This window comes from Pipra filicauda, unplaced genomic scaffold, assembly GCF_003945595.2.
Source record: "Pipra filicauda isolate LSUMZ 115617 unplaced genomic scaffold, ASM394559v2 scaffold28_size6257848_pilon, whole genome shotgun sequence".
NCBI classification, from domain to species: domain Eukaryota; kingdom Metazoa; phylum Chordata; class Aves; order Passeriformes; family Pipridae; genus Pipra; species Pipra filicauda.
In genome coordinates this window covers 149268-175997 of record NW_024104409.1, presented here as the reverse complement: position 1 = coordinate 175997, position 26730 = coordinate 149268, and the positions used below count along the sequence as shown (strand labels likewise).

The following is a 26730-nucleotide window of genomic DNA, read 5'->3' as shown; positions in this document are numbered from 1 at the left end:
GTCAGTTATGCAACAAACATGAATTAAATATTAGGTTGAACAATATTAGAATTACAAAAAAAAAAAAAAAAACCAATTCTAAAGCCTATTAAAATGTGTCTGTGCAATTAGTCTCCAAGCACACTACTGTCTCCTCCTTTCTCACTCCCCATCTTTTTATTTTTCCTCTTGTCTCATTTTTCAAGTCCTTCATGTAAGGACTGCTTCTCCCTCAGTTCAGGACTCATTAGTTCTCCATCTCCTATAATGTGCCTGCAGCACTTTGGGATAATAAAATAACAGTGTGAAGTAATAGAATGCTGCTACTACTTGCAGTAAGCAAAAGGCAAAATGTTGTCTCACTTCTATCTGAAATACAAGCAGTGCAGGCTGATTTTGAATTAGCTGCCAACTGCTGAACACAGATACATTGAAGGACAGCCCCAGGCTGTTTTAAAACAGAAGTGCAGAGTAAATGAATCCTTGCTTGGGATGCTTGAAGGCAGCTGGATGCATATTGCTTGCCTTTAGGCTTATGAGGAGTGACATGTTACACAGTTTTCACACCCTTCCAAATATACATGGTACCAAATGACAGATGTGACTTGCTACTGAAAATACTATGCAGTTTTATGGCCTGCATAGCACCTTAGCCAGCTCCTGGGATCACTTCCCCTTGGTCCCTGCCCAGCGCTGGACCAGTGATGTGTGTACGTTGCCCAGCAGTAGGAAGAAGCAGGTCTCCTTCTCTGCTCATGTTGATGTGTTAAAAAGATAAATTATTTGTTGGTAGAATTGACCTATTAAGGACTGGGACTTGACATGCTTCAGTGATCTCCAACCTAGGGGAAGGTTAGCAAAGCTTGGGGAAAGGGATTTACTGCTGATAGTGGGCACAAAGAATGCAGAATTTGTGACCCACAAGGACATTTGGCAGAACTCCCAAGATAAGGAAGAAACTAACAAAGCCAACTCAGCAACTGTGAAGAAATGAGATTGTGACCAGCAACTCACAGCCCACTGAGTCAAGAAACCCACCTACTCAAGAGAAAAACTGAGCATGTGGACTAATTAGCATGAGATGTGAGAGAATCATTAACCAGTAGAAGGTAGAATACTAATCAATAAGAGAACTCTGTGACTTGTAGCGAATGAACAGTGATTTCTTTGTTTACTACAATGTATAAACAGTGTAAAGTTTTGATGACTGGGAAGCCAGCCCATTGCGGGTTACCACCAGCTGCTACTTTGTGCAAATGAGAAGAAATGGAAATACTTTGTCTTCCTATGTAAATTGGTGCTGTGCAGCAGGCAGTGAGCCTACCTTTGGGACAACAATGTTATTACTGCCTCTACCTTTCTCAGCTACACCAGAGTCCTGGAGGCTATCGGTTGAGGGATAGCACTTTATTCATGGAGAAGATGCTGTGTAACAGGTATTCATGGGTGACTGATAGTGGCTACTAATGGCCTAATCCTGTGGTCTCTGCCAGTGTGGCGAAGATGTTTGTTTGCTCCCTGGCATTGTCAAAGTGGCTGGGGGTACAGGATTAGCAAAGGAGAGTGAGCGAGGGAGAGCTGGAAGCCCCCATCAGCAACTCTCTCCCCAGCATTGCCCATATCTTTTCTGAAAGTTAGGATAACCTCATGGTACTTGATGATATTAGTGGATCTTTTTCTTGAGTATTGTGGAAAATTCAGATTGTGTCATCTTTCACTGATGCAGCAGGCTTGGCAAAAAGATTTGGTCTCATGGTCTTTCTCACTCAAACCAGCAGTCTTGGCATCTGATCTGCAGAATACTGAGTGCTAAGCACAGAGCTGTGAAATATGGGGATGACTATAATTGCTTTGTTTCTTCTGCAGAGATGTGTCCATATTAAAATCAAAAACAGATACTATAGCTATGTGGGATTGATTGTCCTTTATTCTCTTGGATGCCTGAGAGCCTAGAGCATGAAGGTATCCTGAGAATATGCTTAGATGGTATCCACTTCCACACAAATATCTTAGGAGTCAAGGCTCATATGGTTTCTTTAACTTAAAGAAATGTTGCAAACTTGCTGCAACTGTTATATAAAAACAAGCATTTAGGTTTGAATCCAAGAACTGTGTTACAGCTCCCTGAGCACTTTAACTGTTATTTTCAGGGCACCGCAGGGCATAAGTGTGAAATGTTAATTGTGGCAGAGTGCTCTGGAGGGTGGGGTCTGTTTTGAGGACACAGCAACTGGGAGGGTGGAGGCTGTGTGACTGTGAACTCCAAGCCGAAACACCCAGAAATCATAGGTAGGGTCTCAGAAGTGGAGTTTTTTTATTAATTTTTTTTTAAGATTCATGATGGTGTATTTTATTTACCTTTAGTGTTTCTGAATCTTCAGGACATAAATGGGCTATGTCTTAATCAGCCCAGAATGGGGTTTTCAGGAGATTGGGGTTAGTGCGGCTGAAAAATTAATTGCACTATTGCTCAAAATACTTAACTGCTCTAACTTTATCATAGGTAATCCAGTATGCACTGAACTAGAACCAATGGTTGTATAGTTTTATTGAGAGATGTCTTGAGGAGGAAAATGGTTTCCTAAAGCTAAAAGCTTTGTCACCGAAATGTTTGTATTTTAGCACTCTTTTTTTTTCTCTTCCCTGCCATTTGTGACCAAAGAACTATAAAAATTCTGCTCTTCAAATTGAGTTCTCTTAAAAAAAATGAAAAAAAATCTACAAAGCAGCATTTAGAGATCGTAAAGTGAGAAAGGTGAGGAACTGAGGCAAAGTCTTGTAAGACTTCTAGTCCTGACCTGTGTCTGAAGCAGACTATTTTTTCCTTGTAGAGAGCCTTCTGAGCTTTAATTTTAACACCTAAAGTTAGGTAGCATGAATGCCCTAGATAAAACCCTAGTTGCTCTACTCACTTTGCTTACATGTCGAAATTCATGAGATGCCAGTTTTTCTGAATCAGTGTTCATAACCTGTTCCAGTTATTCTCTCAGCACAAAAATAATGCTAAATGGGCATTAAACTGTTTTAATATACAGTGTCTGTTACGATTGGTAATTTTTTCATGATCTCTTTTCAGTGTAATAAATTCTAACTAAAATCATTGTCTTGCAGGTCTGAGTACAGCCGTATGTCCTCTACCAGCAGTGAGTATAACTTGATTATTTTTTTTAAACAGATTCTTGTATTTTCTATGTTTCTGATTGCTTCATATTTATTAACATCAACCTGATGTTATCGATGGAGTTCACCTTGATGCAGTAAAGCCCCCATTCCTCCTCTTCTTGGATATATGTCTAGAAACAGCATAGAAAATTAAATTGATTAAATATTTATGACCAAAATATAAGCCGTGGGTAAAGTCATGTTGAAGCTCACAAGTATGCAAGGCAAAATGAGAATAAAACCTGTAGACACTGTGTAACCAGTAGGAGTTTGCAGTGATGAATGTCATTAGAGCTGGGGAATGCAGGAATAATTGAATTATTGTAAACTGATGCCAGTGAAGCACTTCAGAGCAAGTTTTTCTTTGATTTCAAAGATGGTAGATGCTCTAATAAGTGTCCCAGTCTTTCTAGGTATTTACAATAGCCAGTTGAATTTCAAGTTACCCAACTGATAAAAGACGAATTCTGGTGTCTGGATTATTTTTTATTTATTTTTCACCAATGCAAAATGACGATTTTTTTTTTTTTTAAGAGCAAGGAGCACTTTTTCAGTCCTCTTTCTACTCCAACCACTTCCTTAGTTGTAGGAACATACTGCATCCTCAGCACTTTGAAACGCAATAATGCTTATTCATGCACGGCTACTAGTATCTCTCTCTTGTCAAAGTGCAAAGTGATGCCTGTCTCCCTGGTTCACACATAGACATGAGCGTTATTTATGCCAAGCAAGCACATCAAAAATTCATAGATGACAAACTGTGTTTTGTAATCTGGATCTTTAGGAACCATGAAAATCGGAGGGGAAGAAAGCTGTCAGTTTTTTCTCATTCACACATTCTGACTGAAGCGTGGAGAGGGTTATTTTCTATCTCCCATGGTCTTCAGTGAAGGACTTTTATTGACTGCAACAGGAGCTGGATCAGACAGTTTTTGTAATGTCTGGCTCATGAGCTGATGTGACTAGCAGGGAACTTGCTGTCTTTCCTCCATCTGCTCAGTGTGTGTGTGTGTGAGAGAGAGAGAGAGAAAAAGAGAATTTAGTGCAGCTTTTTCCTAAATTCTGTTATTTAAATAGATTTCTGGATTCCCACTGTCAGACATAATTTTTGAAATGACTGGGAGGCAAAATCCAGGCAATCAACTTCTCATGATAGTAAAAGCATATTGGATTTGACTGGTTACACCAGATGTATGCCCCAGTACTTCCTCAGCTCACAATTCCAGGTAATGGATTGGGGAATATGCTGCCAACTTCCTCATCTTTTTGGGTGGTGACTCAATTATTTGCCTAGTAGAGGCAGGTAAGTTCAGAAGACAGCTTGTAAGTAAAGTGTTTCTCATCTAAAAATTTGGTTTGGATCCCTTACCAACTTTGCATGACTGCTGCACATTTACAAATAAAGGTAACAAATTAGATTTGTAAGTCTTTGTTTTTATTAAATGAGCTGTTCTAAGGGGAATTTTTTTGTTGTGTGGCAGCTACCATTTGTCATGTTAACTGTGGGCACCTTAGTGTCTTGCTGGCCACGCTGTCCAGTGTACGTGGGGATTGCAGATGTATTTCAACACGAGTAATTTGTCAGTACAAGAAGATATTATCATTCCAGCAAAGACACACAAGTTCAGGAGACAGGACAGTCTCCTTCTTTCTCTTTTCTGCTTCCAATGCAAATTATACTGATACAGCTTCACAAGTAGTATTATTTAACTCTGCATTTGGAGGGGTTTGTGGGGTTAGTTTGTTCAGACAGTGCAAGAGTAACAGAAACAGTTATATAAAAGAATTTCAGTAAAATAGAAATACTTTAATGTCAGAGGCTGGTAGTCAGTGGATATATAATGTATTTGAAGAAGAGATTATTGGGGAAGAGAGGTTGGGAATGAAAGGTGATTTGGACCTTTTAATTTCTTTGGGGAAAAGATTAAACAAATGATATAATTCTCACTACAGAAAGCAGTCTAATCAATGATGATGTTAGGCCCTAATCATAACACAGACTGTTGAAAATTAGTAAGCAAAGAATCTCAATTATCTATAGCTCCTTCATCTGAAGCTCCTGTTCCGATGAAGTGGAGTTTATCTAAACCAGAAGGATTATAAGCTAATTTGGTTTTGTGGGGGTCTTTCTAGATGAACTCCACTGGACAATAGTTTTCCACAGACATGCCAAGAAAAGGTTAAGAGATTTAGCAGGTGAATTAACCACAGCTGCCTATGTCACCACAGCTGAGCAAACTGCAGGACTTTGCATCAATGCAAAGGTGTACAGTAACCCTACACCCCTCTAAATCAGAAGTAGAATCTCATTGACTGCTATACAGCAGTGGAGGAATCATTCTGTATGTGTGTTTATTTTTAGTACTATTTTTCCCTAAGCATATGGCAGCAGTTATCAAGTATTACTTCAGCAGTTCAAAGCCCTGCCTGGTGGGTTAGTTGGATCTTGGGTCTATGCAACATCTCACTTTTCTTTTTTGCCTTTGTGTCCCAGCTTCAAATAATCAAAAAATCCTTTTTTACTGTCAGCATTCATCTAGCATTTGTGGTTTTGTACAGCACGTAATTTGGGAAAGAGTATCAAAGTTTCTGGAATGTGGGTATTTCTGCAAGAAAATGCAGCAGCTATCTGCTGTGCGGACTCTGGCTGTTGTCAAGGTGACCGTGCCACTTTGCCTTTTCTTATTGAGTAGAGCAAAAAGGCCAGGCAAACCTGTCCACTGGATGCTGCATTTTGAAGTATTACAGCTTTCAAAGGTTCAGCAGTATGATTTCAGTGACGAAAAATGCTGATTGTTTTTTTCTGAATTCTGGTGTGTATAATCATTTTTCCCTTTGTTCTTTAGGGGGAAGTGTGCTTTGTCTTCTTAAGATGTTTTGCATATTGGTGTGCTCTTCATTAATCTAGGAAATGTATTAACCTTCTTTTTGCTCATATATTTAATTACCTTTTCAATTATGGTTTTCAATTACCATTAGGGATCCCTAATTTTATGTGAGAGAGAATTGTGCTAGGCACTTTACACCCACAGAAGAGACCTTTACCCGAAGTACTTAATACCAAAATATAAAGACCATAGGTGGCATATGGATACAGACAGTTGGAATCACAAAGAAATAATTAATTAGTGTTGGCTGGCACAATAAGCAACAGTCTCTGTACATCATCATTTTAATTATCTTCTGATTGCTTTGAGCTATGTGTTTCAGGGATGATTTTCGACCAGGGAGAAGGAGTTTTGATGGGGGCTGCTTATTACCTCCTCTTCATAATCTTTGCCTTTATGATAATAGCTCTTCAGAAAGACCCAAACCAGAAGTGGACATTTTGAAGAAAGACTTTTGTGATTAGTAACATTCACAAAGGATGAGAGGAAATGGCCTCAAATTGCACCAGGGGAAGTTTTATGTTAGATATTAGGAAAATTTCTTCACTGAATTGCGGTCAGGCATTGGAACAGGCTGCTAAGGGAAGTGGTGGGGTCACCATCCCTGGAAGTATTCAAAAGACAAGTGGATGTGGCACTTAGGGATATGATTTAGTGGTGAACATGGCAGTGCTGGGTTAATGATTGGACACGATGATCTTAGAGATATTTCCCAATCTTAATGATTCTATGATTTTAAATATTCCATACCTAGTCAGCTCTGGAGCCATACAACCAGATTATCTTAGAAATAATTGTGTGATTGAGGGTTTTGCTTTTATTTGGTTCTTTTTTTAGCTAGGCAGTGAGGTAGCTGCCCGGATAGACATTTGTACTGATCCAGCTAAGCTGGTAAATGAAACATAAAATTGGTCCCTTGTGGAAGAGTTTAGAACATTTGAGATAGCAAAACCCTGTAGCACACATTAGTTCATGTTTTGTTTCTCAATGAGGTAAAGGGCTCACTCACCTGCTTTGCAGTTGGAAAGCTGGTTATTCACCTTCCCCTGCTCCTCTGCCTTTCTTTTAGCAGCTAGGAAACAGCTGAGTCCTTCTGGGGTGTTTTTAGGTTGTTCATACTCTTCAGTGGTAAAACTGAGAGCTGGGATATTAAAATTTTATTTTCGTGTTGCACATACCCATGTTTCTAACCCATGGAATTTCACCCACTTTCTGGTTCTAAAAATTAAGCACAAGAAAGTTTGTTTTGGCAGATTTAAGATATGTGGGTTACTGAGTGTATCTCTTTTTAATACATTTTCTGTTTGATATTCTGTTCCTATGCTAGTATAAATTCAGATCTCTGTTTTTGGATTTAGTCAATGTTTGGTCAACATTGTGTCAATGTCATCTGCATCAGCTCCCTGGGCTGTGACCCCATGGGAAGTCCACACTATAGCAGGCTCCTGCCAGAACCTGCAGACCTTTGGAGAGAGGAACCCACACTGGAGCAGGTTTGCTGGCCACACTGCAGTGGTGGGTTCCCGAACGATTGCACTCCATGAAAAGGGACCCACGTTGGAGCAGTTCATGAAGAACTGCAGCCTGTGGGAAGGACTCATGTTGGAGAAGTTCATGGAGGACTGTCTCCTGTGGGAGGGACCCCACACTGGAGCAGGGGAAGGACTCCTCTCCCTGAGGTGGAAGCAGTGGCAGAAATAACGTGTTGAACTGACCATAACCACCATTCCCCGTCTCTCTGTGCCACTGGAGGAGAGGAGGTGGAGAATGGGGAATAAAGTTAAGCCCAGGAAAGAGGGAGGACTTGGGGAAAGGTGTTTTTAAGATTTATTTCTCATTATCCTACTTTGATTTAGATTGGTAATAAATTCAACTAATTTCCCAAAATCAAGACTGTTTTGCTCATGACAGTAATTGATGACTGATCTCTCCCTATCCTTAACTCATAAAACTTTCATTATATTTTCTCTCCTCTGCCCAACTGAGGAGTGGAGTGACAGAGTAGCTTTGGTGGGTACCCAGTGTCCAGCCAGGGTCAAACACCACAACATGCCTTGTAACAACAGCATACAGAGAAATGGTTTCCTGTTACTTCTGTATAATTTCAAAATCTGTCTGTCTTCAATGAACTGTTAAAGATGATGAAAACCAACCAGAAGCAGGAAGGAGGAGTGGGTTTGATTTGGGCTTTGAAAAGTCTGTCTCAAATCTTGAATATCATAATATAGTTGACTACTTTAATTTAGGTTTGTTCTAACTGATTCTGACCCAGGCACTGGTGGACTGGGTATTTTCTAAGTCTGTTTCTTCAAACAATGTAATTTAGTGAGTGTAAGGATGTAATTATGTTCTTTTATTGCTATGCAAAGATATACTGTAGTCTGTATTGTTTCTTATTTCCATAGAGAACTGAGATGCTTTTACAATGGCTGGCAATGAGCTGTATTAAATACAATTGTAAAAACAATTTACAGTGGGCTTGACAGCATTAATCTGTATTTCCAGAAGGTGTTATTATAAAAGAAAGACTAATTAAAGTATGAGGAAAAATGCAAGAGGAAATTGGACCCAAATCATATAGAGTCAGCCTGCAGCATCTATCAATGTTGCAAATTCAGGTGTTCTATATAGTAGTGAAATCTGAAGTGTCAGCTCCTGTGGAAAATACATATGTAAAATAAAATACATCTGCATATCTTGCCTGGCCTGTGTTATACTGCTAGGTGTAAAGAGCAATGGTGCTTCCCACCATGTCTGGGTGAAGAAGGAAAATGTAATTGTTACATGCCACTTAGCAGTCTTTGGCTGTGCAAAATGCATTTATGTAGCTGGTTGTCATCAAGTTCCACCATGATGAAGGACCAAATGCTTGCATACAGGATAGAAGAGTATGGTACTGAATCACAGAAAGTTAAGGTTGGAAGGTTCCTTTGGAAGTCAGGCACAATCATGTGTAAGGACATGCAAAAAAGAATGTGTAATTTGGAATCAAACCTAGATTTGACTTTTATATGCCAAGTGTGTGGCAATGAGCACAACATGCCATTCTCCTTGAAAAGACTGAAGTTCCTGTTCAAATCTGTACAGCTTGGAGTAGCCCATGTATCTCTAGTTTTATAATTCAGAGTTTCCCTCTTTGGGATCATATAGCATGCACCAAGCTATGTGTCCCATGATTAAATTATTTCCTACTGGCTTAGTGCTAACTTGGGATTTCTGTAGCGGGGGTGTAAGCGTACCCTAAACAGTTACTGGACCAGAGCTATCAAAACATTGTTTTCAGTTGTTTCGTATAGTCTTTTCTGTCCGTATACAGTCAGGATTTTTTTTCCTGTCATATAGATACAGCAAATGAAAACTGGACTAGTTATTAAAAAAGAATAATGTGTATGGATGACAATCTGAATGTTTTTCTAGCTCCTTTTTTAAGCACACAGTCATAATCAAAACCATATAACCAAACCCATCCTCTTTTTTTTATTACCAAATAAAATTCAGAAGCATAGGAAGTCTTTGATTGACTGAGCTATCAAGTGCCATACAGTTCTAGTAAAAACTTAGAGGAAATATTTCAGAGAAAGTTAAATTGGATTATTTGCTGATGTGGGTTAAATTTCCCTCTGTGGAAGTGTTACTGCTGCTGTCGCAGAAAACCACAAGGAGCTAGGCAGCCATTTAGTGGGTGTTTTACCCTGAGAAATGGGTTGCAGGAAATCCAAGTTCAGCTGGTACAGTGATGAGAATGATCTGGAAATCATTGTGATGTCTGTCTGAATTGTTAAAGCCCAAAGAGGGAAGCTAAAACAATAAGTCTGTCCCATGGCAGCTTCTGACTCAGAGGCACTAGTTGGGGTAGAACAGGAAAAGCCATCTGAGTCACTGAGTCAAATAACAAAACACTTGTGAAGGCTGAAGCTATTAAGACAGTTTCTGCTAAATGTGCACTGTTTTGACAATGCCAACAATTAGTTTCCTCATTTTATGGCCATAGTGCATTATCATGGTGTATTTCCTTTAATGTGAACTTTTAAAAATAAATAAATAATGTTTATTTATGCAAGCTCACTGGGGAGCTGAGACATTTGGTAATTGGTGCATGCCGCATTCTAGAGCGGTAGATGTCTTCTGCCTGCCTCGTTTTTGTTGGTACAACATATTTGTTAATTAGTAGTTTAGAAAAAAAATTGTATCTGTGATTTCTGAAAGGTTCATGAAATCATCATCATCACGGCTAGGCTTCGCGAACGAAGATTTGGGAAGGGCTCTACCCACGTTTCTTGCAAATGCGTTGGTGGCTAAAAAGGCCAATACAAGATAGGCATGTCCAGTTGCAAAAGGCACAGCAGAAAGACTCCTTAGATGGTATATTCTGCAAGGCACGATTCTTTCTGCGTTGTCTTTTCTCCTCGAGAGTGATCCTGCATGCTTTCTCAAAAGCATCAGCAGCGTTATTGATGGTGTGTCTCCAGACCTCCTGATTGGAGGCCAGAGTAAACCAGTTATGGTGATCAATATGGCCAAGGTGACTCCTGGCTTCCATCATATGGGACCAGGATGAAGCACCAAAAAAAAGCATGCCTTCTGTTCCTGCTTCCCTTATCCATCAGATGGTACAGGGTAGATCTTTTGAGCCACACACTGCTGTGTGGCTCAATCTGAAAAGATTGAGATTCAGCTAGTTTTCCACTACTGTCAAGTCCAAATGAGTCCTTTGCTATAATGCTAATATTGTTTGTTGTCTACAGAGACACAAACGTGGCAATGCTTGACCATGTCTCATGGTTTGATCTCGTATTTTCTTTGGACATGTCTAGAGTGTAGATGTTTTGCTGTGGCTTCTACCTGCTCTCTGGCTTTTCTCTGTCACCTCTTTCTGATACCAGGAACATTTGTGCAAAAGTGTAAACTCATTAAAAGAAGAGGTCTGCCTGAAAATTAACATTTATAGCCAAAACAGTTTTCTGACTGCCACCAGAAGACACAATCCTTAATACTTCTTGTCTGAAGGCTTCTTTTCAGTATGTTCAGCAAGCTCTTTTAACTTGCATCTAGACCTGACATGTGGGAAGCACTGGAAACACTTAGCTGGGAATAGTAGGGGGAAGAGTGCCAGCAGTAAAGTCTTAAATTGTTTTAAGCCCATCATAAAATCACACTCTCAGTTAACTAGAGTACATTGTGTGCGGTATGCAGCTCATTGTTCGACCAAATTTGTTAGCTGCTCAAGCATACAGTGTTTCTTGGGTTTTTTTTTAAGGCAATGTTCTTTGTGCCCTTTTATAAAAAACACATTTTTGAGAATCTCAGCTTTACATAGGAGTCAAATTTTAAGAGAACACAATGCCTGTAATGACAAGACTTTTAAAAGTATGGTGTTGGATGCAGTTTGTACAGCTTTTGATTTACTGGTGCTTACTGATGGGAGTTTTACTGAATTACTACACATTGCAACACTGTACAGAATTTGGTATTTATACCGAAGATCGGTATCTGGGTTCTTTCCAAGTACAATCTTTCCATATCTTCCTTTAGGAAGATTTATGATTGGGAAGGACGTATTTCTATGCAAAACTTTACTCTTCTAAAATGGAAATCTGCAGCCATTTGGAATAGTGCTTTCTCTGTTTCAGTTTCATGCCCTCTTCCCTTCCCTCCCCACTCTGAAAAAGTGAGATTATTTTTTTTTGGTTGAATTCTACATACAATATGAAATAACAATAAAAAAAATTAATGTCATAGTTGAGCATTTATAATTAACACACCTTCCCTATATCTCTCCACTGGACTGAATTTAGCAGCAATATAGGCTGTTACATGAAGTCCCGCATCTTACCCTGATGGCCCAGGCACATTCGTACCAGCATCACCAAACTCACTGGGTCAAATCCTCTGAGCAGCAGCTCACCGTTGTGCTTCAGTCCCCCCCTCAGGGCTTTCTGATTACTGTTTCTTCTTGTGCATTTCTGAAAGACACAGAATGGCAATTGCCAGCTGTTTTCCATAGATCAGGAATACTCTTCAGGATATCAAAATAAATTTACCATGCTGTTTCTGTTGTGGGTATTGAGTCTCCTGTGAGAATTAATCTGTGTGATGAAGACATTTAGGCCCTAGATAGGCAAATGGATGTAGATTGTGGCTTTTGAGTGAAGACAGCTGAAACAGTCAAGACAGTTTGAGAATGCCAAATCATGTGAATCTGTTTTGCAGCATGTGCAGACTGAGACACCAAGACAACTCTCAAATTGTGGTGAACTGTGTGGAAGGGAGGAGAGAAAATTACAGCAGCTTACATCCAGGAATATATCTGTAAAGGTGTATGAGTACACCAGCATTTTGGGGTGCTTGCTTTTCAGCAAGTTAGCAGCTTAATCTGTGGTTGAGGAGAGTATTGAAGGCTTCAAGTGCCCTCCAGAGGATAAGTAGATGATAAGGTTGTTGGCTTTTTAAATTGGAATTCTGATTATTTCTAACGCTGCTGTTGCCAATGTAACATAAGGTGCCAGCAGCATATTTTGAGAGAGGAGAACAGCAGGCAGTAAGAATAAAGGAGCTCACAGAGAAGCTCGTAGCACTGGCAGAAAAATCTTTCTCTCTGGTGGTGTTTGTGAGGAATTGCCAAGCAGTTTATTCCTTGTAACCATGGTGTGAAAGCACCCACTGTAGGTTCCTAAGGTTGTCTGCATGAAGATCCAATACACTGTCTTCTCAGAGCTGGAAGTCTTTTTTTTTTACTGGGTGCTTAATATACAGTAAGCACAGCCTCTGCTTTGATATGCCTACAGGCTCCATAAAGCCTAGGTAAACTACATGGACACACCACCAAGGAGAAGGCTGAGGGCCGGGGACATGGGATTACGCAGCCAGAAACACAGTATGACGTTGTCATCCCTTTCCTTTTACCCTGTTTCTCTGAAGGGAAACATGATGTGAACATGTGTCATCTTTCTTCACAGAGACACTAAATTTCCATAGGTTTCATTGGAACTAAATGAAAGGCAGTGGGACAAATTTTTGTCTCCACGGAGAAAAAAGACTGTAATATGAGTTCGAGTTACCTCTTTTCCTACCCTCCAGCTGGACAGTCAGCCCACAGGCAACACACACATCCCTTTATACCAAGTATGAACTGTTTCTTGGCTGCCAGGTAGTTTGGGGATAAGTGAGAAAGCTGTGAATCAAGAGATGAGGGAAATGAGGACTGAGGACATATCTGTGACCTAAGGAGTGTCTCTGACTCTTTGCCTTACTATGAACAGTAAGTTACCTGACTAAAGGAGCCAAAGAAGTTGGTTTTGGGGGATGTGATGGAAGATATGATAATCACATAGTTCAAGAGTTTTTCTTCCGTAACACTTATCACAAAAATACTTCTCATTTGACAAAGACTACAGCAAGGTAAGATACTAGAACAAGAATGATTTTCAAAATATGCACATAGGCACAATTTACCCTCCATTTTAGTTGGACAGATGAGGCATCCAAGATGGAAGGGTGTACAGTAGAGAGTGATGGGCCTTATCTGAAGGTTTGATTCTGTCTCTCACCTTGGGCTACAAAGGGAACCAAGTACAGCCAGCCTCCTGCTGGAGGGATATCCTTCAAGTACCTAACTCTCCCTGGGATGACTCTGTGCCACAATAATTGTGATTCCTATAAAGAAGGTGGGGGCCATATGGCTCTGAAAAGGGCCAAGACAGTGATCTTGGCACAATAGACTGTATGACTGCAAATGGAAGAGTGAGCATCAGAGTGCTGTTGCATGATCCATGTAGGACATGTAGCTACACAAGTGCCCAGGCCAACAGAAGGGAGGGAGCAGGAATGCATGGAGAGGTGAAGAATGTGAGATGAAGTGAGATAACCCCTTTCAACAGCAGCTTAGGTTGGTCATGCAGTTACCCTTAGGCAGGTCAGGGGAAGGTAATATGTGGAGGAGGGATGATAATTCACTGGAGCTGTAGCATACTGAGGAGTTTCAGCAATAACTGCACCATCTACATTGCCTTTGCTTGATCATGCAGGGCCTCTGTGGACATTAAGTATTAGTTTTTGATAAGATTCATTCCCTCAAGGTTGGTTGCATGATGTACACTAAGGGCAATGATGCCTCTTAAGACTATTCATATTAATATACTGGAGAAGGCTTTTTATCTCCATCAGACAGATAATGGGCTTAATTTTTGAGCTTTATTTTTGCAGTGTTGTTGTTGTTGTTGTTGTTGTACAGCAACTGGAGGAGCAGATTGACCGTTTTGCTATGCTTGTTTGTATGCTGGGCTGTTATACACTGTCTATACTACCTTAGTACAGATGGAGGCGTGACCATCCTGACACCAGCGTAGAACGCTCAACTGCAGCTCCTCGGGAAAATGCTGCTCTGAAGGGAGTGTGAAAGAGGTTCCTCCTCTTGGCTCTTTGCTGTGCAGAATATCCTCTTTCTTCTTGCTTCTGAACATCCTTCATGAGTTTGAGGTGGTGTGCAAAGCAGAGCATGCCGAGAAGCACATTATCCAGCAGCCCTGCATTTGTCAGATGCTATTAAACAGCAGGGAAAGAGAATGGAAGAGCTGGTGAATCTGTCACATCCTGCTTGTTCAAAAGATTATTGATGCTGCATAATTCATCTAAGCATGACCTAACAGTGGGTTCCGGTGCCAGAGGTGTCCAGTACTGCTTCTGTTGCAGCTGCCCATAAAGTGACACTCCTTGTTTATGAAAATAGCCTCTGCCTTTGTGTCCACCCATGAGCCTTTCAATTAGTACACCAAAAATGGTCGGTCTTGCCTTGGACTCAAATAAAGTTTGAAGATTCTGTTCACTGAGAAATTCTACCACTTTGACATTTCTTTGTGTTTTGGAATGTGATTGAAATAAGGAAATATGGACATTTTCTGTGCAACAGAAATCCTGGGAAATTTCGATTGGAAGTATTATAGTGCTTTTTTTCTGACATTATTTATACAGTGTTTGGGGCTATTTTACATTCCCACAGATGAAATATTTTGATTGATTAACAATGAAAAAAAATATGCTGATCTGCAACGTTCGATTCTGAATTATTTCATTACTTCCTGATAGCAGTTACGTCTTGACAAAGAAGTACTGCTTGACGGGACTTGCAGTCCAGAAGCTTGGCACATTTGCTCTTACCCTCTCCCATTGCCCGATTTACATCTCTGGTACTGCATCATGCAATTTAGTCGAATGAAATTTGAAATCTTACTGCTTGATGTAGCGATAAATGAGTCTGATCTGTACAGTGTAAGATATGTTCAGGTGTTGGTTCCCATGAAGCAGCATGCTGCAGTGGAAAAATGAAAGTTAGCATTCCAATGTTCAGGTTCTCAATGCAATAATGCAGGTCAGCACAAAAAAAAAAAAAAAAAGGTCAAGTATTTTTAGGTTGGGTATTTCCTCTGCGTTTCCTGAATAAAAGACTGAAGATGTAGGTGACTAGAATATTGAAAATATCTGCCAAAGTTTGGAAATGCTTTTTCCCATGCACAAACTGGGGCCAGGAACCAGTCTGCCTGGACAATCTTTCTTTGTTACAAATTCAGTCCTAGCTCACATACTTTCCAAGTTTGCCTAACCCTGTAAGTAAGTCCTCATTAAATACCTCCTGGTGAGACAGAGAGGTCTTTAGGTTCATACCTCGTTTCACCAAAAGGAGAGATATTTCAGAGAGACAGATACTTAAATCCTTCCTAAACTTCTCCACAGGCTGAGTTTAGTCCACTGGAGAAGCCTGGAAAATCAGATCTCATTTAGACTGCTGATGGTGACTTCTCCTGCAATAAAAAAGGGGTTGGAACACTGCCCGGAGAAGGACAGGACTGGTTTTTGGTCAAGAGGAAATGCAACCTGGGTCTGTCACAGTGTAAAAGAGGGACCAGACTGCCAGGTCATGGCCATAGTTTTGCTGGAGCAAGCTATGCAAGAGAGCCAAGGCCAAAAAACAAATGAAAGAGGGAGAATTCTCTAATCTAGGATTATGCAGGTGGCATGGAAGAAAACTCTAGGAACATTTTGCCTCTTGTTTTGTTTAATGTTAAATGCATACATACTCCAGGAAGAAGGAGTGTTAGCTCCAGTTCCCCATGTTTGCGGATGAGCCTAGATGCTTCCCAGCTGCTGGGGTTGCTGACTTGATGTTGCACCCACTTGAGCCTGCTTTGGGCCAGGAGCCCTGCCTTCTTGGCCAGCTGCTGTAAAAATGGTGTTACCAGATACCTGAATTGTCTTGGCATCTCTCAGGGATGGTGGCTGCCCCCTCAACCACCACCCTAAGGGAGCAGAGGACTTAACCCATTCGTTCCCACTTTACCCATGGGCATTTGTGTCACCAGATCATAGAATCATATAATAATTTAGGTTGGAAAAGACCTCTAAGATCATCAAGTTTGACTGTTAACCAAGCACTGCCAAGTCTGCCACTAAACCATGTCCCTAAAGGCCACATCTACACATCTTTTAAATACCTCCAGAGATGGTGACTCTACCACTTCCTTTGGCAGCCTGTTCCAATGCTTGATAATGCTTTTGGTGAAGAAATCGTTCCTATTATCCAATCTAAGCCTCCACTGGTGCAACTTGAAGCCATTTCCTCTTGTCTTATTGCTTGTTACTTGGGAGAAGAGACCAACCCCCACCTCACTACAACCACGTTTCAGGCAGTTGTAGAGAGCAATAAGGTCCTCCCTGAGCCTCCTTTTCCCCAGGCTAAACAGGCCCTCAGCCCTCCCTCAGCTGCTGCTCCTAAGACTTGTTCTCTATACCCTTTCACCAGCCCTTGTCATAGCCATCCAGCTGGGCACCTCTGGCCAGGGAAAGGCTGAGCAGATCTGGATGCCGAGAAGGTTGGCCTCTGCAGGCACTACTGTTCCCTTCAGAGTGAGGGGAGAGGAAAGGAATGAGGAAGGCAAGATCATCCTCCACAGGTTTTTCAGAGGTGGCTGCCTCTCTCCATACACACAGCAGGGGATGTAGGCAACCTGTCCTGTCTGTTCTCTAGCCAAGGCAGCTTCAGCTTCAGAGAAGTCAAACCGAAATGAGATAGCTGGCACAGACAGACTTGACAGGACCCACTGCTTCCTGTCATATTGTCTTTCTGATGAAAAGATGGTGGTTTCTGGGCAGGAAGAGGAGGGGAGGAAGAACCACAGGGCAAGACTGCCCTTCTGCTTTGCAAGACTTTCTTTTATTTCTGCTCAGCAATATCACATCAGCAACAAAATAAAAATAATATATAGAGAAGGACCCATACAAAGCTCAATCGTAAAATATCAGGTCTGACAGCCCCACAGCATTTGGGCTGATGCTTTAACCTCTCACAGGTGGTTAATAATACCTAACAGAAGAGTAAAAAGTTTAGAATTGTAAAATACTCTCTCAATCCTGGTAGTAATTACCTCTTAGCAAAGTTAGTGCTTGCCAACTCAAAAAGAATCAATCCCCTTCTGTTATAGAAAGGGGGAAAATGCAACAGCTATGAGAACTGTGAAGCTTATTTTCAAATAGATGCCTCAGCATTTTGATATTTTCTGTGGGATTAACTAGTAACACAGGAAGGCTAATACATATGCAGAGCTTTCATTTGCTTCTGTAACAATTTGCCGGGGGCAAATTGAACTGTGTCATGAGAAACGGTGTTGTTTCCCCTCCTTCTTTGTCAGATGGAGCAAAAGACTTGTTAGTAACATAGAAACAATTTGCAAATTAATGTCAGTTCAGGGAAAGTTTCCTCTTGCCTCATATTTCTGCTTTTCTTAAGTTTCTCTTTTTCTTACCCAAATAGAAAGGGCTGCCATTTTAGAAGCACAGAAACCACATAATGAAAGGTGTAAAAGCATTACAGGAAAAGCATAACATAAAATAGAACTGAAGCTCTTTCTCTGCTGATCTGTTACACTTTTCCCCCTTCAACTGAGTTGCTTCTAGCTCAAAAAAAAGATGATTTGCCCTGCTCTGTGTATAACCCCAGCTCCTAATGATGGCTTTGTGCTGTGCCTCTGAGGCTGGTTCTGTGAGCATCTGGTGCCGATGGGTACAGGCAGTGATGGCTGCAGAATACTAATGCTGGCACTGGCTCCCACAAGGCTCTACTTGTGAAAAATGCTTTAGCCATTCAGTGTCCATGCACCATGCTGAGCAACAGGAGGACAGAAAAGCCATGCTCAGGGACTTTTTTTCAATGCAGAGCAAGAAGGCGTCAGCAACGATGGCTTTCTGCTTCACATTGTTATGCCCAGCCTTCTTTCAGAGCTCCAGTCATTTATATGCATAAATATCAAGCCTGTCACTTGTTGCAGGCTTTGATAGCATTTGTGTAACAAAGGAATCAGAGGGAGAAAAGAGCTGAACATCTTCTATTCCAATCTTAGAGAATGAATGACTGCGTAGCTATGGTGACTACTTTCTTTCTGGTTTTATTAGATCACTGTCCTCCGCAATTTGTTTTCCTTCCTGTCCTGCTGCCCCATGTAAAGGACCATGAGAGGACCTCCCCCCACACACCCCTTTGTTTTTCTCCCACACTGTGACTACCCCACATGGGGATATCTCAAAGAATTACCTACCGGTAACGATTGCCACAGCAAAACCTCTAGCCACATACTGACACAGTTTTTCTTTTTGCTTCAATTTTTTTTTCCATTAGCTATCTGACAAAGTCACTCCACATCACCCATTTCACACAGAGATACAAGAACTCTTCTGTAATTGTATTTTTGATTATTTATTTGATTTTTCTCTGTCTCCCTTAGGCAAGATGCATGCTTGCTATTTGCTGTGCGTACCATATCTTTCTGCAGCTTCAAATTGAGGCTGATGGTATGTTTACCAGCCATCTCTGTCTGGACAGCTATGAGTTGCATCTAGATTTCCTCTGGGTCTTACAGCTATTTTGTATTGAAAGACAACTAAAATACACTACTCGTATAAAAGCTGCTTTTCCATTAAAGCAATTGGTGAAGTATCAAAAGAATGTTATTCTGATGCCAGGAAGGAGGAGGGAGAGGTTTGTACTGATTGCTAATAGGACAATCCCCCTGTTAAATGTGGTCTGCACAATTAAAAGCTTGGGAAGTCTTTCTGAGGTTTCACACATTTGGGCTTTGTGCCTAGGCTCAGGGTCTCAAGCATGGAGGTGGTTTCAGAACACCACACAAGGGGAAGCATTTCAGCAAAAATATCAAGGTTACATGGCTAATTTATTAAACTGTCTTGGATCACCATGCACATGCATCTTTATTGGCATGCAACTCCAGCAGAACAGAAGTAACAATTTCTACTCAGCCCTCCAACCACACATTGCTCCACTTCTGAGCTATCAAAGAGGTTTCAGGGACAAACAACAGATAGAGCCCCTGTGAACATTGCCAAGGCTAACTAGAGGTTTCTTTCTTCCCCCGAGTAAGTGTAATTTTTTTGTGCTTCCTGCTTTTATGAGTCTTCCCTAATCTTATAAAAACCTTGAAGTAGTAGTATTATTGTAGTCTTGATAGTCTGAAGATATAAACAGTGGAAGATTTGTTGGGACAAGTAATATATTTTCCTGAAGAAAGACTTATGTGCCTGAAGGCTTCTCTGCTTTTTTTTTTTCCCCACAACTGTATCAGTTGGTGTAATAAAAGATATTACTTCTCCCTACAAACTTCGCCTTACTTATTAGAACAATTTCCTCCAGGACACAAAACATTCTTAACTGAGTGTTAAGAAAACTCCAACGTCAGGGTAATAGAGTGGAGTTCAATGGTGTGATTTCCATGGCCGAAGCCAGTTGGCACAAATTAAAACAAGGTGGAATGAACATTGTCCACCATGATCATTCTGCACATCACTAATATCCCTTTCACCCCCACTCTTCATCAGTATTTTTGTCTTTCCTACCTCTCACCTATATGGAGCAGCTCTTTTCTAACACATGAATACACACTGAGTAATGTCTTCTGGATGCTACTTCAGTAGAAACAGTAACTCTTATGGTATGCATGATGAAATTTCTCTGCCTTCTGATTGTCTTCTTGGTTGCTGTATCTCTGTACATTTTTCTGTACACCTCTCTCAAGGTGAGCTTGAGAGAGATAAAAAAAAAAGCCCACTGTGACTGAGCGGACAGTGTCTTCTTTAAGGATCGCCTAAATGTTGTCAACTTGGTTACAAATTACAAAATTAAAGGATTTTTTTTTTAAATATTTCAGGTGAACTTTCTGTGGAAGGCATACAAGACCCATTCCTTGTTAGTGTACATATTATCACAGACCCAGGTGAATCCAAGACTCTTCAGCAAGCCATCGATAAGCTTCTAGCCTGGATCCATCCAGACCTCCAGCTGTTCCGAGTCTCAGAAAGACGAGTACCCAAGAAGCGCAGGAAGCCAGTTAAGGCTGGTGTTTCTCAGCCAGCCCTTGCCATCATTCTGTTTCTGCAGGAGGAGTATGGAGAAGAACCAATCTTGCAGCTCCATGAAACCTTTCAGCGGCCACCTTGGCATTACCACCACACAGAGCTAATGCATGGAAAATTCCTCCCTTACATGCCTTGCAGCCAAGACTTTTACACTTTGGCTCCAGAGACTCCTCTGTGGGCCATTCGCCCAGTGCACTACGGGAAAGAAATGATCCGCTTCACCATATACTGCAGGAATGAAAACTTTGGGGACATTTTGAAATTGTATGAGTTAATATTGAAAAGACCTGTATGTCAGAAAAAAGCAGACTTTTGTGTTTTTCCTGTCTATTCTAACATGGAAATAGACATTCAGTTTTCTTTAAAGAAACTTCCAAAGGGCCAGGTGCCAATGACAACAGAGTCAGCAGTGCTGGAGTTTAGAGTAAAAGATGTGGGGCAGCTTGTGCCTCTCTTGCCCAACCCATGCAGCCCCATCAGTGAAGACAGATGGCAGACAGAAGACCATGATGGAAATAGGATCCTTTTGCAGGTAAGTTCAGTACAAAGGGAAACAGAAGCACATTTCTTGGTTTTGTGCAGGAAAGCTTAACCTGAAAAGACAGAAAAATAGCCTTTTTTTTTTCTAGGAGAAAGAGCCAGGACAGTACTGCTAAACAAAGAATCTGAAACCCCTTGCTGTGTGTGTAACTAATCAGAAAAGAGTGACTGATATTATCCAGATATCAGTTAACCTCAGTTTATGCTAAGAGTGATGTGAGGTAGCTGTTTAAAAAGTACAGAGAGAAGGAATTATGAGCCTGACTGAAGAAATGATGGCTGTTGAGTTTTGTTTTATAAGAAATATGGGCACAGAACTGATAGGGATTTCTAAAATAGCCCTCAGTTATGAGATTTTTATGGAAGACAAGCAGAATTCCTGATGGTACTCATTTTATTCTAGCACCACTGGGTGACATACTGCATCTCTCTTTTGCACAGTGATTATCAGGATGAAGAGAGAGGTGATGAAGGAAAAGAAATGCACCCTGAAGAGCAGCCTAAGAGAGACATTCCCACAGACTCTCCTTTTGAACTAATCTCAAGTGCTTGTAACTAAATCCTGAAAGAGAGTTTATTTGTTAGGACATCTGTAGGCACCATATCTGGGCAATGTATCAGCATGCTCTGCTTCACTACACCACATCCAAGGGAGATAAAAAGATAACAAGTACCAAGCTTTTAATAGCTGCCTGCCTTGCAGAGAGTGTATCTGGCAATCCAGAGCCAGGTTAATATGCATTCTTGCACTGCAGAGGTATTTATTGCTGCTTACATTTGTATCGAGGAGCGCAGGCCCTCACCTTTGAAAGACAATTGTTCAGATTTCAAAGGGTATTTTTTTGGACTGAATTTCATTCATGTGGCTTGTCCGGTTGTCTGGCCTTTTTTCTGTGGAAGAAGTGTTGGGGATGCCATCCTTCCACCATACAGACCTCCCAGCATGCAGAGAAGTGTGTACACTGTGTGTAGCACAGTGCCTCGGGATTTGTAGCTCCTGGGATTGAAAATCCAGGTATACAGGGCATCTGTGCTCTGGTGAGTCAGACCCAAGTGGTAGTGAAACCTTTCGATGCTGCTTTGCAGATGCCACCCTCAGAGAAACCCCATGCCAGAGCTGAAAAACACACATATAGAGCTGAGAAGGGCAGCCTCCTTGCCCATCTGGCAAGACAGTCACCAATTTGTCAGTTACTGATTGTACTGTAGGCATATCCATGTCTGAGATAACTTGTAAACTGAAGCTGACAAGAGTCATCATGAAAATTATACACAGCAACCACACTCACAAATATCCCCTTTTCCCTGTTCTTTCTCAGGAGGTTTCTGCTATGTGGTTTAACTTTATGGGATCTTGCACCAGTTTCAAGTAAATTGAAGGGAAGGGTAAAAAAAAATAGGGCTTCTAAATAAGGCTTTTGATTTAAAACCAAATTTCAGAAGTAACAGATGCCAGGCAGTACAGAGGTAAAGCAAGACTTGCTGAGCAGCAGACTGAGGTAAAACCTGCAAAGAAAATCAAAATAAGATTTTAGCCATATGTATCAAAAAAGCAAAAGCCTGCTAAGTGTGGCCTTCAAGTGAAATTAATTTTCATTTCTATTTTTGGTGAGGATGATGATGGAATTCATCACATTTGAAGTGTGGTGAAGCAAAAGAAGTTTAATATATGCAAAGTGGAAGGAAAACAGAGACTTTGGATCTAACTTATGCAATTATGAAATCCTGAAAACTAGGTCCTGGTATACAAGTTTTAAGCTAGTCTGTACAATTAGAAGTGGAGCTCTACAACTAAATCAAAGGGAAAATGCCCTGTTTGTACTCAGGTACCTACAAGCCACAAGTGCAACATGACCATGGAAAGAAAAGTGCGTACAGTCTCTGGTGTGTACTGGTGTTACACACCTAAGAAACGTGCAAAGTGTTTGTGCCCATGCATTGGGTCCCAAAGGCCTCTCCTGTCTTCAACTCTGGACTCCAGAAAGGTAACATCTGATAGGTGCAGGTACAGGGAAGGGCTCTCCCCCCGTGCAGAGGAATGGTAAGACTGTCTTACAAAGAGAAACTGGAAGACTAGGGTCATCTGAGCCCAGCTAACGTAAGTCTAAAGGGAGCTCTGACTGTGCTTGGAAAATAGACAAGAAGGTAAACAGCAGGAACAGGAAAAGGCTGTTTCACTAAATGGTTGTTCTAACACAGGAACAAAAAAATTGTCAATAAATAGATTTTAGTTGGCAGTGTTCAGATTGATGGCTAACTACATAACAGCCACACAGCAGGTGCCAGCAGGTTAATACCTTAATTCAAGGCAGGATGGTTGGTTAGGGAGAAGGAAATGATGGGGCATGGGTTGTAGGATACACTGGATTTTGTGATCCATGGACTTCTTATATTCTTTCAATTCATTCTAAATCCAAAGAAATGATAGTATCTACCTTTGAAAGTGGCAGGCCTACATTTTGACTTTTCACAGGGAGCTGCTATTATTTATATTATCCATGCCACAGCATTGGTAAAACTCTTCTCTTCTTTCCAGTTATATGAACTCAAACAATGACTTCCCAGTATTTTTCAGTCTGCATGTCTGTTGGTACTTCATAATCATCAGAATACTGCACCTCTTTAAGGATTAAAATTACAATTATACCAAAAATGATAGATTTGCATCCCTATTAAATTGCAGGCAATGTTTAAAGTTTCAAGTTCGAATATACCTCCATGATTAGGCTAACAAGATGTGACCTCCGTGTTTTTCTTGGTGTCCTCACAGGGACTTGGATACTTGCCAGCCAGATTGATCCATGTTCTTAATCCATTTTGCAAATGCAATTATCAAGGGGCTTAGATAAAGTCAGTGCAAGAGAAAACAAAGTTATTCATGGGTAAGATAAATCTGCTTAATGCCACAGAAACTATTCCTTCATTTGCAAGGAAGCCCTTCAGGACTATTTTGTCACAGTAGCTTTTCCACATTGGCAAATTAGCTCCAAGGGTGCAGCTATATACCAGCTGAGGCGCAAAGGGTAAGCTTCAGTTGGCTGTAGCAGGAGCAAGGCTTAAGAACATGATTGCATCCTGTGGAAAGACACCCACACTGCTTCACCAATGCTAAGCCCAGAAACAGGAGCTCTCAGAGGCTCTTGTCAGAGCAGTGGGAAGAATATGTAAATAGTGTAGCTAAGAATCTACCATATACTGGTATACTGAGTATACAGGTTTGCAGGTCTTGTCCAGATTCCTGGCTGCCTGTGGGCATAATCCACACAGAGACAGCTGAAGTTCTAATCAACTTGTTACTCCTGGCAGTGCAACATGGGAAGCAGGAAAGGTTCATAAGAGATTGGACTGGCTTGGCCATGCATGTTTGAAAAGCAGGGGTAGTGAACTGAGAGAAGAAAGTGCACAGATGGCTTCTTTAAATCATGAGAATAACTTTCAGTAGGATTGGAAAAGTAAAATGATATTTTGACAGAATTTCTTAGCTGTTCTGTGTGAGGTGGAACATACAGACATATTCAGGAGGAAGGTGGACATCACCAAATGAGTATTTCATCTAGGCAGTGGCTCAGCACTTAAGCATAAGACCTACTGCTGTTTTGTGTGCCAAAGGGTACCTGAGCCACCAAGAAAAGATGTCTGGACAGATTAGACTCAGGACCTACAGGAAGGCTGTGCCTTCCTGGAATGCCAGACAGGCACCCTAGGAGATACCAGCATGTACCAAACATGTATGTTGAGGCATCTGAGTCACCATGTAATAACGAGTTTCTTGCTGAAATCTGCCCTCCTTGATCCTCCTCAGCACCAAAAATAAGTAAAAATCAAAGAAATATATGGTTTGTTACCAGTCTGTGGTAGTCCTACCTGAAATAAAATAGTCAGATCAGCCCCAACTGAGACTAAAAGAAACATTTTACTCTCCTCTGCGGCATAAGCTTATCTTTGCTAAGGAGAGGCAAATCTTGGAGGCTTGGGATCCACTTATTTTTACATTTAGATTTAGGACTCAGATCAATGTGGTCATGGTTGCATTTACTTCAGCTGACCAACCAGACCCTTCCAGACCTCAGCTGGATCTGCCTTTCCTCTCCAACAAAAAAGAGTATTCCTTCTCCTTCCCCTAGTTTCCAGTTTGGGTGCCTTGGTAGTCATCCAGCATTCATATGACCTTGATAAAACATGTAAATATTCTAAGAGCATTAGTCAATCTGCTGCCATTTTAGATATGGGCCTTGTGGCACCTCTGCCATGTCCCTGATGGAAGCATACAGCTATTTAGTATCCTGAAAACTGAAATGCTTTCGTCTGCCTGCAGTGTCAGCAGGCTTTGTAAAGAAATGGCGTAATGATTTGTGAAATGGTTAACAAAAAGTCAGGCTGGATGATAAAATATATGCCTGTAGTCTTAAATGCAGTTAAATCATGTCATCCCTGTTACTCAAAGCATTACCAAGAGCAGATTCTGGGAGATAAAGGAAAGAAAACACACTCACTACTATAGTCTGGAGTCACTATAGTTAAGTACAAGTAGAAAAAAGAAAGAAGAGCATCTAAACCAGAATCAGAGGAGGCAAAAAGACAAAAGCAGGCAAAAAAAGGGCAATTTTGCAGAGAACAGTTTAGTCTGCAGGAAGGGAAATGGAGGTGAGAAAAGAGCTTCAAGCTTGCTTGAATTAATAGTGCAGATAGAACCAAACTGAACACAAAGAGGAAGAAAGACAAGAAAAGCATCCACTGGAGCAGGTTGCCCAGAGAAGTTGTGGATGCCCCAACCCTGGAAGTGTTCAAGGCCAGTTGGGATGGGGCTTTGAGCTGCCGGGTCTACTGGAAGGTGTCCCAGCCCATGGTGTGGGAGGTTGGAACTAGACAATCTTTAAGGTATGTCCAACCCAAACCATTCTATGACTGTTATGACAAGCAAGGATGTGCCCAGGGCACCTTTACAAAAATTACTTTTAGTTTGTTTAGAAACCAGTGAAAAGGACAGTGTTTGGAGCAAAAATTGACTCAGTCAAGGGAGGTGCCTTAAGCTGATCTAATTAGTCTGTAAGTTTAATACTAGTATCCTGTTGTTAAAAGTCTTTAATTCTATTTTTCCTTTCCTTTTTGTGACACAGATGTTTGGTTCTCCTTAATACTAATGACTGGGGTTTTTTTGGGGGGGCATAGTGAATCAGTCAGTAATTCAAATAGGAGGAGATTTTTTAGTTGTTTTTTTCTTCAACCTAAGGTACTTTATTTTTTTTGTTAGTGCAGTTATGTTTCATGGCATACTAGGATCTCTTATGACTCTATACACCCAGCAAAAACTCTTGAGAGTGAATATATTTTGTATTACAAAGCACCCACCTTTTCTAGTTTTGTAAACACACTCTAAGCCACTTTTGAAATACATTCAACTTTAAATCAAATTTGTGCATCTTGCTTTTTGATATCTTGTGCTTCTGAATACATTTTTTCAAGTCTTACTTTCAAGTAAGATGTATTATGGTGATACTGAGGACTAACTTCCGCCATTTTTTCTTGTGTTGATTTTTTTCCTGGATCGATCCCACTGGTTTAAATACAATTAAACGAACACCGTCGCACTCCTGTTGAGCAAGGCAGGCAAAATCTGGGCTTGAATGGTGATGTCATTGCTTTGCTGGCTGGGTCCTGACCTCAGCAGAACCTTGCTGGCAGTTCTTAATACAGATAATACTTAAGGAGATCTCTATCTGCTTTCTTAAAAAGCAGATAACTTAAAATA

The 26730-nt window shown here is 40.9% G+C and overlaps 1 protein-coding gene across 2 annotated transcripts in view; it reads left to right on the top strand.

The window, feature by feature from the left end:
- FAM124A (family with sequence similarity 124 member A) overlaps window positions 1–26730 on the top strand; it is a 44613-nt gene that overhangs the window by 7103 nt on the left and 10780 nt on the right. For both annotated transcript variants that reach the window (XM_027751131.2, XM_027751128.2), the window contains exons 2-3: window positions 3091–3122; window positions 20234–20973. In XM_027751131.2, coding sequence (XP_027606932.1) covers window positions 3091–3122; window positions 20234–20973 — 772 coding nt within the window. The remainder of the gene's footprint in view (window positions 1–3090; window positions 3123–20233; window positions 20974–26730) is intronic.